The 18,325-nt window shown below is 33.8% G+C and overlaps 1 protein-coding gene across 5 annotated transcripts in view; it reads left to right on the forward strand.

Moving 5' to 3' along the window:
• UBR3 (ubiquitin protein ligase E3 component n-recognin 3) overlaps positions 1 to 18,325 on the forward strand; it is a 232,759-nt gene that overhangs the window by 43,570 nt on the left and 170,864 nt on the right. For 4 of the 5 annotated variants that reach the window (XM_082840764.1, XM_082840766.1, XM_082840767.1 and 1 more), the window contains exons 2-5: positions 357 to 496; positions 3,212 to 3,370; positions 8,222 to 8,365; positions 8,929 to 8,978. In XM_082840764.1, the coding sequence (XP_082696890.1) occupies positions 357 to 496; positions 3,212 to 3,370; positions 8,222 to 8,365; positions 8,929 to 8,978 (493 nt within the window). The remainder of the gene's footprint in view (positions 1 to 356; positions 497 to 3,211; positions 3,371 to 8,221; positions 8,366 to 8,928; positions 8,979 to 18,325) is intronic. The other variant, XM_082840765.1, reaches the window with a different exon arrangement.

Genomic DNA, 18,325 nt, shown 5'->3' on the forward strand with positions numbered 1-18,325 from the left:
AAATGCAAATTCTTGGGAATGATCAGTTTGTACTTAATGGTTTATAAAGGGTAAAAGTAATAAAGTAATACTTGCAAGTAATAAATTGTAGTTAAAAAATATAAACTCTGTAATGAGATTTTGTTTTTGTATTCTAATTGGAATCTAACTAGAATGGTCTTTTATTAGGAAGAAATCTTCCTAAGTGCCAATTTTTATTTAAAGACCAATTAAAACTATATTCTTTTAACTTGGTGCCTTAAAAATCATAAAAGTAATACATTGGCTTTGATATTGGCCCACATTCTGTTTATGGATATTGTAAATAGAAGTAATAGATTTCTTAGCCATTAATTCTTTTCTTTTTCATATTACAGGTTTTGCAAAAGGCATCAAATTAAATCAAGTTCAAATATTCCCTGTGTCCCCAAAGACTTACTGATGATGTCTGAATTTGTTCTTCCAAGATTTATTTTTTGTCTTATTCAGTACTTAAGAGAAGGCTATAATGAACCAGGTATGTTTAATCCACTTTTCATTAGTACTCTTTTTAAGTTCTCAGCAAAGTTTAGCACTAATAATGAGGTGAATTTTTTCAGATACCATTTTTTTGCTTAACATTTTTTATGTGATGACTATGAAATACAGAGACTAAATAAAAACATACTAAATATCAATTATATAACCTCATTGGTACTTGTAGTAGGCACAGTTTGGCAGTCTCTGCTGCTGGGATCATAAATGTTTCTGATCAAACTTATTTGGCCTTTTGCAGATGAGGAAATAATTATTTTATGGGGTTAAAGTGACTTTATTTGTGATTCTGTTATAATAGAGCATAATGAAGAAGTCCTGGAAATGTTTGACTTTAACTTAGATTTTTAGAAGATAAAAATTTCACCAATATCTTTCTCTCCCCCTCTCTCCCCCTCTTTTTTGTAGAGGTCTATACATTTTTATTCCCCTCCGTATATAATAACTTATGAGAGGGTCAAATTGCTCACTCCCATATTACCGGTAGAATGCATGGGCGTAAGCATCCTAATAGTATTAAAAAGAGAAAAGAAACATGCAAATTACAGATATTCTTCTTACCTTTTAAGATTTAGTCACAATCTTGATTAATATGCATTAGTTAAATATTTGTATTTAGATAACATTTATTAAAGTTCTCAGTCTGACATTGTGAATTACAGATATCAGTTAGTGGTATGAAACAAATTTGTTAACTTTTTATGATGTCTTTTACCTTTTTAGTGATACTTGCATTTTTATCATTTAAGGGACTGCATTTGCATTACTTTTAGAGCTTTTAAATTATTTAATTCTATAAATCTTAAATCCAATTTGAAACTATGGCACACATGTTTATCTTCTATATTCCATCCTAAAAGTGTGAAGAAATATGTATCTTCATCATTTCTAGAACTATCATGTTATTTGCATTGTGAGCGAATACTTATAGTTCTTCACTTTTACATTTTAAGCAAAATATACAATCTTTTGTCAAGTACTTCTCTTCCTCTGAGAGTATGTCTTAAAATATAGAAAGAAATATTATTTTGATTTAGTCCCAAACTGCTCTCCCTTTGGAATGAAGGAAGTGGAGACCAGCTGGGTTATTGAAATTGCCTTCCATTTTATTTCTCATATGCTAGTTAACAGATTTTTTGGATGTTTACATTTTGTACTACAAGTGTCCTATTTTAGAAAAGTAATAGGTAGAAATCATTTATTATGAGAACCATAAAGCTTACCATTAGTTTAATCAAAGAGTAATTCATACGAGTGTATTATATTTATTTTTTCCTTGGTGACATTTAGCAGTTATAAGTGGTAGATGACATACATATGTAGCTTTGATAATTATGTTACCATTATCTGAAAACATAAAGGAATGAATGGAAGTACTTTTTTTGTCTTAAGATGACTTTCATGGACTTAGGTTCATGAAGTTTCCCTCTCTATATTACCACTTGTGCTCAGCATTAATTTCTTCTGTGTATGCAAAATCTCTGCATTACTTTCTGCAGAGATCACTGTTTAAAATTAAAGAAAGGACTTGAAATCATCTAATCTGAGATATGGAAACTCAGATAATCTTGTGGTTTGACAGTTGCCTTGAATTCCATTTCCCATTTCACCCTACCATCCTTAGACCAGTGCCAGAGCTTGTGTCAGAGCCCTTGGAAATCAAGAACAAATGCTAATTAAATATCTACTATGTTACTACATAAGTCATTGGGGAGAATATAAAGAAGAATAATATACGGTATTGGTTTTCTACTGAGAAAGTAAGGTTTTTTGGCTTGGGTTCCATGACTCAGAGTTATCTAGAATTTCATTCACAGGTTATCTTTGAACTAGGTTGTGAGTTCCTTGGGGGTAGGAACTATGTCTTATTTAGTTCTGCTTCTCAGTGCCTGTCGTGTAGTAGATACTGAATAAATATTGAATGAACTTGATGACCCCTTTCCTGGGCACACAGGCCCCCTGTTAGCTTCGTTATATGTATTCTTCTTTTAACCAGTTATGGCTAAGCTCTAAATCTCTCTATTCACTTCTTCCTTTTAGACCTCAGTTTCTCTAAAACATCTTTTTTTTTCTTTTCCTCTTAAATATTCTTTTTTAGTTGCTGTTCAGGTTTCTTCTCTCCCCCTCTACCAGCATATCTTGCCTGGTATTTTAAAATTGTTTTAGTAAAAACATCCGTATTTTTCATTTTAGTTGCTTTGACCTCTAGCTAATATGAATCTGTATTTTTGGAATATGATAGTGGATGGGTTATTTGCTGCACAGGTTTAAATTTAGAGCTGACATAATTTTGTCCTAATATTCTTATACTATCTCAATATATTTCATTTCTCCTTTTATTTTAGAGAGTGATCTTAACTTTTTTCTTAAACACTGTTTATCTAATTTTGAGATGATCTTATGATTACATATATATATCTGGAAGTTTAGGATCCTAAATTGAATGCTTCTTACACAAATTAAGTGTTTAATACCTTATGAATTCATCTCTTTTCCCCATCAGTCTTTTCTCAGAGGACTGACTTCCTAAACAAGTCTATCCTAGGCTGGGTGCTTGGTGGGCTCCTGCTTTCTAAAGAGAATTCTTATATTAACTTTTTGATTATAAAATACTGTCATCTAAGTCATCATAATTTTAAAGAATAAAATATTGTTCTTAGCAAAGTATTTTAAAGAAAGTTGATTATATTTTTTTTAGCAGCTGATGTACCATCAGAAAAAGACCTTAACAAAGTCCTTCAGCTTTTGGAACCTCAAATTTCCTTTTTAGAAGATCTAACTAAAATGGGAGGAGCAATGCGGTCTGTTCTTACTCAGGTTTTGACAAACCAACAAAGCTACAAAGATCTGACTTCTGGTGAGTAAAATTTAGAAGAGAAGAAAGTTAAAATTTACTTATATTACTAAAATAATTTAAAAGTTGTGTATTTTAGAACTTAAAAGTAAAATTTAGATTTTTTTAAATAGAATGCTAAAGCTGGAAGTTATTAAGAATACTTCTTAGTTTATGGATGAAGAAATTGAACCCCAGAAAAATTAAATGACTGGTTTAAGACCTCACAACTACCTGATTTTAGAGTTGGGACTAGAACCCAGGTTTCCTAAATTTGGTGTGACATATTCGTAATTATATTCCACTTCCCCTTTTCCAAACAATAACAGCAACCACTTTTGTGTCTTCATTTTTGTTATTCTAAACATTTGTGTCATGTGGCCTAGGATTTTATAGTGATGTAGAGTTTAAGTTATAAAACTTGGAATTATTAAGTATATTTGTACTGTTATATAAAATAATTTCATTTTTAAACCTTTAGTTCAAATTTATAGTATGGTAAATATATCAATTATTTAAAAATCTTATAGTTTAAATAGTGTTCTTTATGCTGGCTCATGAGCAGCATGTTTTGAAAATTGAAGTATACCTTCTTTCTTTAGAGTGGAGAAGTTTTTATGTGTACTGTTAACCATGTATTATTTAATTTTTTTTTTTTTTTTTTTTGCGGTATGTGGGCCTCTCACTGTTGTGGCCTCTCCCGTTGCGGAGCACAGGCTCTGGATGCACAGGCTCAGCAGCCATGGCCCACAGGCCCAGCCGCTCCGCGGCATGTGGGATCTTCCCGGACTGGGACATGAACCCGCGTCCCCTGCATCGGCAGGCGGACTCTCAACCACTGCGCCACCAGGGAAGCCCAACCATGTATTATTTAGAGATAGTCTTATCTGATGTATTTATTTCTTTAGTGAGTACTCATTAAGCACCCACTGTGTGCTTGGCTTTGGGATAGGTATTAGAGCTTGGAGTAGGGAAGGTACGTAGTAAGCCAGGTAATCCTATCTCTGCCCTTATAAAGCTTATGGTCTAGTGAGTGAGATGACATTAACAAAGTCTCCAAACCAAAATATTGTGTAAGTATAAACTGTAGTAAATAACTGTGAAGGGATAGGACAAGTGTGTATAAAAGGGAGACCTGATTTCACTGATGGAGGAGGTGGGAGAGCTTCACTGAGGAAGTGACATTTGAAGTAAAACATTGAGAGAAAGTCATTTAGCTAGAGGATGTGGCGAGTTGGGTGGTAATGGGGTGGAGTTGGATTCCGGGTAGAGAACATTTTCTGCTTCTGACTACTGGACTAGCCCTTATGTCAATAACATAAAACTGGAAAAAATGTGAGGCAGTTGTTTTCAGACATGAGACAGCAGGCAGCACAAGACTGTAAACCTTTGGGAGAAAGGAAAAGCATGAGATGAGCCTCACAATTCTCTGAATCTCTGTCTGGGGATAACTTCCTGACTGTAGTATAGAAGGCTGGCATTGAAGCAGAGCGTGGTGGTCCAGCTGAGTTAAGGAGGCAGAGGTCACAGTTTAGGGCAGCTGAAGCAGTTGGAAACTGGAATCTTTGGGCAGAATAGCAAGAGTTTGTGGGGTAGATGTATGAGGGACCCCTAAAAGTGCTTGGCTGAGAACTGAGATACACATGTACAGGATGAGACTACCTAAGGCTTATTAGAGAGTGCTGTGGGGTTACTGCTATGGGGTTAAAAAAGGTTAGGCAGTGTTGGGAGACATTGGAGTATCAGCACAACCAGACTAGAGAGACCTTACCAATACCCTAGGCATCAAGTTGACACAGCAAAAGACCACACCTGAGAGTAAGTTCTACTCTAGATCAGCCTTAATGAAGCCTAGAACCCTGACAGAGTTTGGAGATTATTCCTGTCAATTTACAGGGCTTTTTTAAGAATCTCAGGCTTTCTATAAATCTGCCCCTTACAAAGTATAAAACCAAATCTTTATGAGTTCTAGGTGATCAGACTGTTTATTGAATGTCTTGTAGAATTAAAATTAATACGCTTCAAAGGAAGTTAACAGAATCCAGAATCTTTGATAACATGTCGTTAGAATGTCCAAGAAAAAGGACAGTAATAGAAATTGACCTTTAAATGGCCTAGATGTTAGATTTAGCAGATAAAGACATTAAAGCAACTATTATAAATATGTTGAAGAAATTAAAGGAAAATATGTTCAAATAAGTAAAGGAAAATATGGTGTTAATGAGTGAAGAGATCAGGAATCTTAGTGAAGAAATGTAAACAACAAAAAAATTCTAGAACTGACAATTACTGTAGAATGCAATTGACGAGTTCACTGGATGGACTTAGCAGCAGTTTGGAGAGGATAGAAGAAAGACTTAGTGAATTTGAAGACAGATTAATACATTATTCAATCTAGAGAACAGAGAGAAAACACAACAGAGCCTCAGGGACCTGTTAGATAGAATCAGATGACCTAAGGTACATGTAATTGGACTCCCAGGAGGACAGGAGAGTGGGAATGGGGCAGAAAAAAATTTGAAAAAATCATGACTGAAATTCCCGAAATTGGATGAAAAACATTGATTTATAGATTCAAGATGCTTAATGAACCCCAAACATGATAAATATTTATAAGGAACATAACACTTAGGCACCTCCTAGATTCCATGCAGAGGGACCAGCATGTGGAAATATTTAGGGTGAGAGTGAGCTTACTTTTTTAAAAGGGACTAAAAAAGGCTATTGTGGTTGAAATGAAATGAATGTAGGGGGATAGTGGCCCAAATAAGGCTACCACATTAGGCTAGATCCAGATTAGGTAGGCCCTTGTTAGCTATTTAAGGTTTTATATTTTATCCTGAATGTAGTGGGAAGTCATGGGTATATTTTAATCTGAAGAGTGACATGATCAGATATGTGCTTTAAAAAGATGGCTTGTTATTTTGCCAAGAATAGATGGGAAGGGGCAAGAACAGAAGCTCAAGTGCAGCAGCCTAGGATAAAATGATGGTAACTTGTGTTTGAGTTTTGGTGATGATGCTAGAGAGAGATCAGAATTATACCTGAAGGTCTGTTATTTCTTCAGCCTAGAAAATGGTTCTGTAATCAGAAACTATCAACTGTTGGGAAAAAGAACAGCAAGTTGTTCTTAATCATTGTAAGAATGTATTCCTTGAGAATGATTTATGGTAATTGTCTTCTTTTAGTTCTACAATTCTTTTAAATTCTTATTTCTTGAAATTAAAAAACAAAACAAAAATCTTTAGCTAACTTGTAGTGATGGAAATTACATTAGGTTTGATTCAGAAGTTTAAATTTGTAGTCTAGGTTCATTTCTAATCACTGCTTGCTTACTCACTGCTTATTATGTTATCTTTGTAAGCCTCAGTTTCCTCACTTATAAAAATGGTGGTAATATGTTCATTTTTCTCAGGCTTGTTGTGAGGGGTTGATGAAGTGTATTTTGTTAATTAAAAGTATTACAAAAATTTCATCTATTATTATTGAGATAAATACATGGCTTTTATTATTCAGGAGACATTTAGTCATTTCTTACATAGGACCCCTAGAAGTCCTTTATTCTTTATAGACTAACTGGTTGTTTTTAGTTTTGGGCTTGAATTGAAGGATAGATGTATTCCTATCTGTTTAATCTGTGCTGAAGGTTTTTTTTTTTTTTTTTTTGCGGTACGCGGGCCTCTCACTGTTGTGGCCTCTCCCGTTGCGGAGCACAGGCTCCGGACGCGCAGGCTCAGCGGCCATGGCTCACGGGCCTAGCCGCACCGTGGCATGTCGTATCTTCCCAGACCAGGGCACGAACCCATGTCCCCTGCATCGGCAGGCGGACTCTCAAGCACTGTGCCACCAGGGACGCCCTGTTTTTTGTTTTTTTTTAAACTATCCCAGACAGACATTGGGCAGAGATTTAAAAAGCAAAACTAATCTATTGCAATTATTGAGGCTAGCAAAGAGAGGTAATTGAGAAAAGCTCAGCAAATACTAAAGAAACTCATTTACTATATATTTTTATAATCAGAGAGGTTGAAACCTTAATTAAAGATATATAATCTGCTTAAGACGTGGCAAATGACATGGTAACTTGACTTTCAGACAGAGAATAATTTTTCCTTTAAAAGAACTTTCAAATGTCAGTATTTTTATTTTGTTGTTATTCTATTCTCCATAATATATTAAAAAACAAAAGACAAAATTGGCATTAATATGCTCAAATGCTAAAGTGAAAGACCTAGGATTGTTTAATTCTAGGACCTAAACTTCTCAAAATTTTGGAATAAATTTGTTTTAACTGCTACTTCTGTAGAAATTATACTTTTATCCTTAAATGTGATTATAAAAACATTTTATGCTTGGTAAAACAGAAATTAGTAATCTCAGTTACTGTTTGAAAATTCCACTCAGGCATTATCTTCTCTAGTAAGCCTTTCCAAAAACTGCTTTGGGTTAAGTCTGGCTGCATGGTATTATGAGAGCACAGGTTGTTAAACGAGATGGTGAAGTCTGCTACGTAATTGTCATTTACCATATTATCTGCCTTTCTTTACAGTAATTTTAAGTTCCTTGAAGGCAGGAACCATGTCTTATTAATCTTCGCACCCCCTGTATTTTGTATGTAATCTCTGGCATATTCTAGATACCCAGTTAGTTAGTGGATTTCATTATTTGTTGTAAACATGCTGTGCATTCTGAGATTGTTAATGCCAAACATGAGCACAAAAATGTTGTCTGAAGCTATCTTATATTATTCATTCTAGGGTTTCCCCTCCATTAGAATATTCATCTATTTTATATGTGTATACATTAGTTATTGAGATGGCTGTACTTATGTTTTGAATGGAATATTTTTTCTGATTTTGAATTTATTTTAAATATTAGGTCTTGGAGAAAATGCTTATGCAAGGAAAAGTCATGAAAAATACCTTATAGCTTTGAAGAGCTCTGGACTTACATATCCTGAGGATAAACTTGTATATGGTATACAAGAACCATCTGCTGGCACTAGCACTCTGGCAGTTCAAGGTTTGTTTAAATATTTAATTTGAACAATGATAACTTTTCTGTACTAAAACAAAAAACCCTTCAAACATTATTCATTATTGAAGAAATTTAAGTGCTGTGTCATTCTTTGTAAGAAAGTAGTGAAAGTAGTAAAAATTTGGAAGCAAGAAAGGATAGAGTCATCAAAGAAGATATTTCATTTTTCTTAAGCGAAATTCGGTTAGTTTATCAGAGGTTCTGGTTCTAACTCATGAAAAATATAGCAGTTGCTATTTAAGAGTAGCCCCAAAGTTTAGTAGTTCAATATTTTAGTAAACCATGGTTTAAAAGTAAAAGAAAGCAATCCTTCTGAAACACCATGTGTAATTATTAAATCTGGGTTTTCACTGGAGATTTCCTATTGAAGTATAAGCCTATTAGGCTCAAATTTATTGAAGATAAATGTTGATTTCTGCCAAAATAACTGTTAGAATGAGTTGTCTTAACAAAACTTAGTTTTTTGATATTGTTATGTCTCAAAATAATTTTAAAGTAAAGCAATATATAACAATTATGAAGGGCAATCTTTTTTCTCCTTTCCAAAGGTTTTGCAGGTGCAACAGGAACATTGGGACAACTAGATTCTTCAGATGAGGTGAGATTTAACATTTGAAACTTTTTAAAAGTAGAATTTTAAAAGTTTAAGAACTACCATACAGATTTGTGGGTATTATCTAGTTGGAATTCCTCATTTTATAGACATGGATGCTGAACCCCAGAGTGGAATAACTTAGTCAAGGTCACACAGTTACTTAGTGACAGGACGAGAACTACAACTAGATTTTTACTTCTTGTTTGTAAATTCATTTCTCTTTTCACAGTTTAGAAATGGGAGATAGAAAGACATAGAGCTATTTCTCCTATGAAAATATCCCCAAATTTATCCAAGTTGTCATATGCACAATGAAATTGTTGTTAAAAAATTTAGCTAAGTCTAGAATAATTTGCTAGAAGAATGTGAAATGTAGCTTCTTTTCTAATCTCATAATAAGGTTATATCTTATATGTCAAAGGTTATCAAAAAAAAGCAATGTACTGGGAAATAGAATGTCAATTTGAAATTTCAACTTTTATAGTGTTTATTAATAATAAATATTTCTAATAAATTCCTTATAACATTCCTGTATTTTGTTAGTATACAATTTGTAAGCAAATATTGGTTTTTGACTTATATCTGTTTATAATCTTGGTTTCTATAAAACCTAAATTTCATATTTTTATTGATTTATATATTTAATGATTGAAATTTAAAAAACTAAATCATTGTTAAACATTTACATGTTTTTCCTTTGAAAACCCATTTTGATTTGATAATATCATATGAACTAAGCCAAATATTCTTCTTTTGAAAACATGATTTCTTTTATGGAAGTCTTATAATTGATCTAATGCCTTACAATTTAAACTTTGTAGTAGTATATTTCCCCTCTAAGAAGGCTCCCACAAAATGCAACATTTTGTGGAGTCTCATTTTGGTCTAATAATTTTATTTCATTTATTATTTTTTTAAAATTTTACTTATTTATTTATTTTTAAAGTCTTTATTGAATTTGTTACCATATTGCTTCTGTTTTATGTTTTGGTTTTTGGCCGCAAGGCGTGTAGGATCTTAGTTCCCCAACCAGGGATCGAACCCACACCCCCTGCATTGGAAGGCAAAGTCTTAACCACTGGACCACCAGGGAAGTCCCTGGACTAACAATTTTAAAGAGTTTTCAACAAATTGGATAGGCAGTTTATTTATTTATTTATTTGAAATATTTATTTGGTTGCATTGGGACTTAGTTCCGGCACGAGGGATCTTTGTTGTGGCATGTGGGATCTTTTATTGTGGCCCGGGCTTGTCTCTAGTTTTGGCGTGTGGGCCCTAGAGAGCACAGGCTCTGTAGTTGCGGTGTGTGGGCTCAGTAGTTGTGGCATGCAGGCTTAATTGCCCCACGGCATGTGAGATCTTAGTTACCCAACCAGGGATCGAACCCACGTGCCCTGCATTGGAAGGAGGATTCTTTACCACTGGGCCACCAGGGAAGTCCCTAGGTAGTTTAGTATACTGCTTCTGAGTTTTACTCTGGAAGTGGAGTGTCTGGGTTTGAATCTGGCTTCTGTACCAATTAGTAGTGTGACTTTGGATAGGTACCATGCCTCAATTTCCTCACCTGTAAAATGGAGGTAATAATAGTACTTAATGCCTGGGGTTATGATGATGATTGAATGAGTTAATATATAGAAACACTCAGAGCAGTAGTGCCTGGCATATTGTAACACTATATGTATGTTTGTTAAATAAATAAATTAAAATAAAATCATTAAAAAAATTGTATAAATGGTTAGCTATAATTTTTGCTTTTTTTTTTTTTTAGCTTTAAAGAGTTACTTCTAAGAACACTGCTGCCATAATGACAAATGGGGAAAACTTGCTGATATTTAAAATAGACTTTCAAAAATATACACTATTGACTAAAACAGTAATAATTTTGTTTTGAAGCTAGGGGAAGCGAGTAATGGGGGTAAGAATGCTAATTTTTCACATGTCGAAGAGGGAAGTGATTAGATAATAGATAGACATATGATTTTAAATTGGTTATTCTGCTTTCTTTTTGTTTCTTTTTTTTTTTTGCGGTACGTGGGCCTCTCACTGCCGTGGCCTCCCGCTGTGGAGCACAGGCTTCGGACGGGCAGGCTCAGCGGCCATGGCTCACGGGCCCAGCCGCTCCGCGGCATGTGAGATCTTCCCGGACTGGGGCACGAACCCGTGTCCCCTGCATTGGCAGGCGGACTCTCAACCACTGCGCCACCAGGGAAGCCCTCTGCTTTCTTTTTAAGGGCATTTTGTGGGGAGGTAGAATAATCTCTCAAAGGCGAGATTTGGGAATACTAGGAGTTGAATATGAATGGGTGCAGGGGAACACTTCCTTGGCTAAAGCCAGCGAAACAGGAAGGAAACATTGAGTCTATTGTCAGTAGTAACTTTATTTTATTTATTTATTTAGTTTTGGCCGCACTGTGTGGCATGCTGGATCTTAGTTCCCTGACCAGGGATCAAACCTGTGCCCCTTGCAGTGGAAGCATTGAGTCTAAACTGCTGGACCACCAGGGAAGTCCCATCAGTAGAAACTTTAGAAGACTATTTATTACATGATGAAATGGTTTAGTGCTATTATAAAATACTTTATTAAAATAATCTAAACATCCTCATGTGATCTTGAACAATAAAAATCTAGTTTTATGTTTGTGTTTATATGGTAGGTAAAAACCTTCATACTATTTTAGTATACCTATTTTATGCATCCAGTGGTCTGCTAATAATTCTTTATTTTTATGAATTGAATTTGATTTTGGAGAATGCAGAAAGCTGATCTTCAATATAGATACTTTTTCCTCTATATAGGAAAAATGTTACAGTCATTTCTTGGCCTAAACTCTCCAGATTAGCTTTTAAATCTCCAGTGGCTACTTTAATTGTACATAACTGCATTGCAGCAACACCGTATTTTATGGTAGGGTGCTAGAAGGAGATCCCTGTGTGTAGTGGGGGGAGGGGCTGGGGGATGGCTTTTGAATTTCTTCTAGAAATAATTTCTCGAGGGATATCAGAGGATTTGAAATAGGGCCTTTCTTTGGTCATTACCATTGCTTTTACTCTGTTCTTTTTAGGTCCTCTCTTCTGTTCCTTCTGTTCACTTCTCTTAGATTCTTTGTTTCAGCAACTTCTGTGTGTAATATAATTTATATAATCATTTGCTTCTTAATTATGATTATTTCTCAGTGTAAATATTGTAGTAAATGCTTTTTGATGGTGACAACTTCAAAATACTTCATTTAAAAAATACTTCATTTCAGTATGTTTTCTCATAAAACACTTTTTATAATAGTAGCTGAGAACACTTTTAGAGTATGTGAATTATATTTAACTTATATATTTAAAAACAGTAAGACTTTCTGATCTTTAAATCATACTTTATAATTAAACTTTTAGTCTATTTAAAATTACTTTTTATAGTTTATATATTATCATATTTTCCAGTTGGATTGAAAATGGGGTCATTTGGACATCTGAAAGCTTAAGAATTTGAAGTAGAGTTGTTTAGCTGAAAGTGAATTGAAGGGATATCTATTTTGGTTTTTCTTTTTTTTTTTTTTTTTTTTTTTTGCGATACGCGGGCCTCTTACTGCTGTGGCCTCTTCCATTGCGGAGCACAGGCTCCGGATGCGCAGGCTCAGCGGCCATGGCTCACGGGCCCAGCCGCTCCGCGGCATGTGGGACAGGAGGACTCCCAACCACTGCGCCACCAGGGAAGCCCTATTTTGGTTTTTGTTTAAGAGAAATTTGAGTTTCAGAGTTAGGCAGATCTGAGTTTGAATATTGCCTCATAATATTGCTGTGCTTTCTGCCAGGTTTTAAACTTCTGAACATCAGTTTCCTCATGAAAAAATGGTGATAATTCTAATGTTAGGATTAAATGGGATAACATATGGATTACCTATTATGAACCAGATACAAATTAGGCTCCTGATAAATGTTTTCTGTCCTAGTGCTTGATATGTAGAAGGGATTCAAATACTGAAGTTTTGAGCTATCATAGGTCATATGATAGACATTTCTGCTCATCTTTCCAAAGGAAATAGTTTATTAAAGCATGGTTTAAGAGTAATGAAGTTTATCTTTAAAAATTTACCCAAATATCACACAAATACATTGTAGTTGTTTTGCCAGTATTCTGAAATATGAATAAACTGCAGTTTATCCAATCATTTTTATAATTTCCAATTTTTAATTAAAGATACAATGCTTATATTTCTTTTTGTGCAGATGTGCAAATAGTTCTCTGAGATATGGAATTGCTAGATTACAGGGTAGGCATATCTTAAATTTTATTAGATTTATTTTTCTGATTATAAAAGTCACACACACATATTTAAAATGAGAAGTATGGAAAAGTACAAAGATAAGACCATTACCCAGGGCCGATCATAAAAGGGTTTTAGTGATAGGAAATTTTCTATTTTAAGATTGTGATCATAATTTTTATACAAAAAATTCATTTATGTTTTATTGACTTATGTACTACAAAGTCAAATCTTGAGTTAGAAATCGAAAAGTTGTATAATATAACAAAACAAAAATGAGAATCAGGAGGAGGCAATTTGCAGGTTTAAAAATTTAATGAATGCTAGAGCTAAAGGAGACCTTAAAGTTCATCTTGCCTAACTCTCTTATAGATGAGGAAGCTGAATTCCAAAGAATTAACTGATTGACCCAGGCAAGTGAATTTCATCTAGTTAGTAGTGGAGTTGCAAATGGTCGCTAGGTCTCCTTCCTGCTGGTCTTGAGTTTTTTATGTAAAGTATATAAGCCACTGTTCTTATTATTATTTCTATACAGCAAATTTGTCCTAAACTTTGTGGCTTAAAATTACCATTTTTTGTTTTGCTCACAATTCTTTGACTCAGGAATTTGGGAATGGCAGCCAGGCAGTTCTCACTTGCTTATCTCATGCGATTCCTGTTAGTTGTTGGCTGCAACTGCAGTCATCTGAAGGCTCAGCTGAGATGGAGATTTAAGATGGCTGATGGACAGAGCTGGCAGCTGATGCCGACTGTGCACAGGGAGCTCAGCCTGCGTGTGGCTTTTCCATTATGGTGGTCTCAAGTTGTTGGGACTTCTCATATAGTTATGGCTCCTCCCAGGATGAGTAAGTAGCTCAAGAGCAGAAGCTGTGGAGCCTTTTCTGAGCTAGCCTTGGAAGTTACATAGTATCACTTCCACTGCATCCTGTTCCTTGTGAGTTGCTAAGATGGGCTCAGATTTAATGGCAAAGGAGGTAAATCCTGTCTCTCGAAGGGAGGAGTGTCAAAGAATTTGTAAACACGTTTCAAAACTTCCACAACCAGTATGTGCCATTTGCCATTCTTTTCCCTGGATTCTGTTGATATCCTAGAAATGACTCGTGACATACCAATAATTGAGTATGTATTTTTCCGTCTATTTCAGTGGTACTTGTCTGTTGGGAAAAACTATAACATGGTAATGAAATACCACTGTAGCTAGAAATGGCTACTGTAGGGTTTTAACTAAGATCACAAAGTTTTCCTTAAGTATAGTAGTAATTATTGTACCTCAAGAGAGTGAAAGCTTATATTTGAAGTTGTAAGAGTTTTTAAAAAGTTGATCTTTACCTTTGTAAAACAAAAGGAGATATAATAAAATTTTACAGCATTCATTGCAGTTTAAGGAACAAAATACAGTTTTGAATTTAATTAATACTGAAATTATTGAATTTAATTTATACTGAAATTATAAATTTGCATTTAATTTATACTGAAATTATAAAATTAGTGTAACTCTTCTGCTAATCTCTTCTTGAGGTCTTCTGTTCTGCTTTTATTTTTTAAATGAGAAACATTATTTTAATAGGACCAGTGACCTACATGGAAAAAGCTTCCTTTTGTGCCTAGATATCATAAATAAGAATTAAGTTAATTGAGTTTTAGTGTGATATATTTAGAGGGAAAATACAAGAATTTCCACCCACTCACTTAAAAACTAATGATATTAAAAAGAAACTAATGACATTAATATTTTAAATTTGTATTGTACTTCTTTTCAAAGCACTTTTTACATATATAAATGATGAAAATGCAAGCAAATTAAATTTAATAAAGGATGGAATAGATAAAGGAGAAAGTAGATGAAAGGATAAGATAGATGGAAAGATAGAAGAAGAGTACCCAGATACAGATGTTTTTGAACAAATACCTATTTTATGCCATTTTAAAATTTCGTTAAAGCTTTTAAAGCCATATTGCATTTTATTTTGCAACTGCAGGCACAAATGATTGTTTGCTTTTAGTATTTATTTTTGAAATTTAATGAAGAGCTGAATATGTCTTAAGAATTGGAATTTCTACACCCTTACCTTACAGGCCCATGGGATTATTGAACAAACCCTTTTTGTGATTTCATTCTTATAATTTAAAAAATTGTATAAAAAGGAAGACAGGATGAGAAGAGGGCAGTGACATCTCAAAAACTACTATAGAGAGGGAATTGTAACAATTTTAAAAATGTTGTAAGTTAGAATTGGAAGAGATCCTAGGGGTAATCTAGTCCTACCACTTTGTTTTAAAAATGAAGAAACAGGTTTGAAACTCTAACAGCAGCAAGGTTTTTCCTATTTGTAAAGTTTTACTTGAATGTGTATACTATTACTCTCTACTTAATTTTATTCACACAAGTTGTGTCAGGTATTTGTCCCTGCTCTCCCTAGAGTAAGAGAACATTATGTACTCAGCAGGGCTATTTATACACATGACATTCTTCATACTACTATTTCTTACTCTTTTTTTGTGTAGCTAATATGTCTTTGTGTTGTATGGAACCAGAAAGAAAAGAAAATAGGAGCACATTATAACTTCATTAAGTATTTTAAAATATAAATTTGTGTTTATTCATTTTTTGTTTAGATTTATTTATAACCATCACATAATTCAGTTCAGAAGAAAATTATCTCTAGAATTATATGTACATGGGTGTAATAGAGAGTTTCTTAGAGAAAATAGGACCTCTTAGATCAAGATAACTTTTCAAGGAAAGATTATAGTCACTGTGGCCATTACCGTAGCAATGTCCATTTTTCTGTGTGCAATGACCAGATCATTAATCTCTGTATGAAATCATTTAAAACACTTTCCCCCCGTGTAACTATAAAAATATGAATGTTCATTGTGGAAAAATTGAAAAAATAGAAAAACAGAATAAAAAAAGAAAACATTTACCTTCAGCTGTGCTATCCAGAGATAACCATTGTTTATTAATTTTGTTTGTTTACCTCTAGTCTTCTGTTTTGCATACTCTTACATAACTGAAAATAAATACTTAACAAAATAAAATAAGTTACTATGTAGATGTGCTCTCGATATTCTTGCCTTTATTCAAGATAGAATGCAATGAAAAGTTAAAACTAATTTGGTCAAAACTTACAGCAAAAGCAGGATTATTGAAATTGAAAGCCAGAGTAGCTTTTCATAAATGAATAGGTAAAAGAAAAATACTGTTTTATTTTGAGGTATAAGATTTGGTTTTAATTAGTTAGTTATCATAAATTACATTAAAGGTAAAGGGTGGGGTGGGGAATCACAGAAACTTTTGGTGAGAAGGCCTTAGAAATTTCTAATATATTTCTTTTCCAGTTTAGGAATTGATTTTACAACATTCCTGACAATTGGTAACCCTCTCCATAAACACTTCCAGTGGTTGGGAGCTTTACCGAGTTTATGAAGCAACTTGTTCCTTTGTTTGATAGCTCTAATTATTAGGAATCTCTTCTCAATACTGTGTTAAATATTACAATTTTCACACATTTCTTCTTGTTTTCCCCTGTAGAAATATTTTAATTTTTACTCCCATAAGACACCCCTTTAAATTTTTAGCTTTAGTTATTTAGTATTCTCTGCTGCTCATAGCTCTTTCATATGTTTATTCCCTTTTAAAATCTATGATCTGATTTGGTATAGAGTCATAAGGACATCTTGTCATGAAGCATATTGTGGCTTCCTTAAGGCCCAAGGTTTTTTGTTAGCCTTTTAGCAGCTATGCTAGACTGTCACGGGAGCCCCAGTGGTCAAATGAAATGCCCAGATCCCCCACCCCACCCACCCCTTCAGCTCTCAGACAAGTTTGAGAGCTACCTCTCAGCTTTGTATTTGTAGAATTGGTTTAAAGCAAACAGTCTCATATTACAGTGGCTTACATAAATGTTGTTTTCATTTCATTCTAGTCTCTCAAGATCTCCTTTGGATTTTATTTTTATAACCTTGTATGTTAAATGTTCCTTTTAGCTTTGTGTATTCTGTCTTAACATTCTCTGAGTATTGTTTTAACCAGCTGTGAATTTACTTGACTTCTTTTTATGGAGCTCACATTTTTTTTTCATCTGTCCAGTAAATTCATCAAAGAAAGAAAGAAAGGTTAATTTGGGTTGAAAAACCATCTGTAAATTTTGCAGGGTAGGAATTTGAATCTGATTTTTTTTGGGGGGGGTCTTCTTCTCTCATTTTGGACTTGTATATGTATTTTATGCCTGAAACACACATAGCAATATTGTCTACTTCTGTGCCCAGGAACTAGTTAAGGTTTGGAAAGTATTTCTGAGGGCTGTACAAATGCTGTCTGAGTTGAGGTTATTTATTTCCTCTTTTGTCCGCTGGACCATCATTTTCTCCCAGGGCTTCTGTACTGTTTTCTTATGGATAAATGGGAAAGAACTATAACTCCCTATCATGAATTTGGGGTGGGTGGGGTCTTGTCATGATAACGGAATTGTTTTCATCTTCCTTAATGCCTGAATATCCCACCACTGGAAGTTATTCCTGTTTGTTAAAAGTTTTGTTCTTTCTCAAAATAAAAAAAATGGGACTTGTAATAGATAACACAGTCATCCATTATCTTGAGCAGATTGTTGTAGTTAGGATTGGCAATCAGAATTAGTATTAAAAACATTTATTAGCTTAAAGCTATAGTTCATTGTCATCGTTGAATAAATAGAAAATTAATATTAGCAAAAAGATGATGAAATTACCTATTACTCTATCACTTAGAGGTGACTTACTGTAAACAAATATATTCTAACAGATTTTATATATAGTATATTTTAATGGCTCCATGCTATATATATGCTACTTGGTAACCTGCTGTTCTTACTAATGGTAGTTTTGAACATCTGTAGCAAGGGGTATATTTTAAGAGATTTTATTTGTGTGTATTATCAGTACTTAAATGGTTTCATACTCCATATGCTATTCTTCATAGCATGCCATTTTTTTTTCTCATTTATAGTAATAGTTTTTGAACATCTATCTGGTCACAGTGAATATAGAGCTCTAGTATTGTTTTTCTTCATAGGATATATGTGTGCTATAATTTATTTACCTAATCCCCTGCTC

This window comes from Leucopleurus acutus (genome assembly GCF_964270905.1).
Source record: "Leucopleurus acutus genome assembly, chromosome: 6".
NCBI lineage: Eukaryota > Metazoa > Chordata > Mammalia > Artiodactyla > Delphinidae > Leucopleurus > Leucopleurus acutus.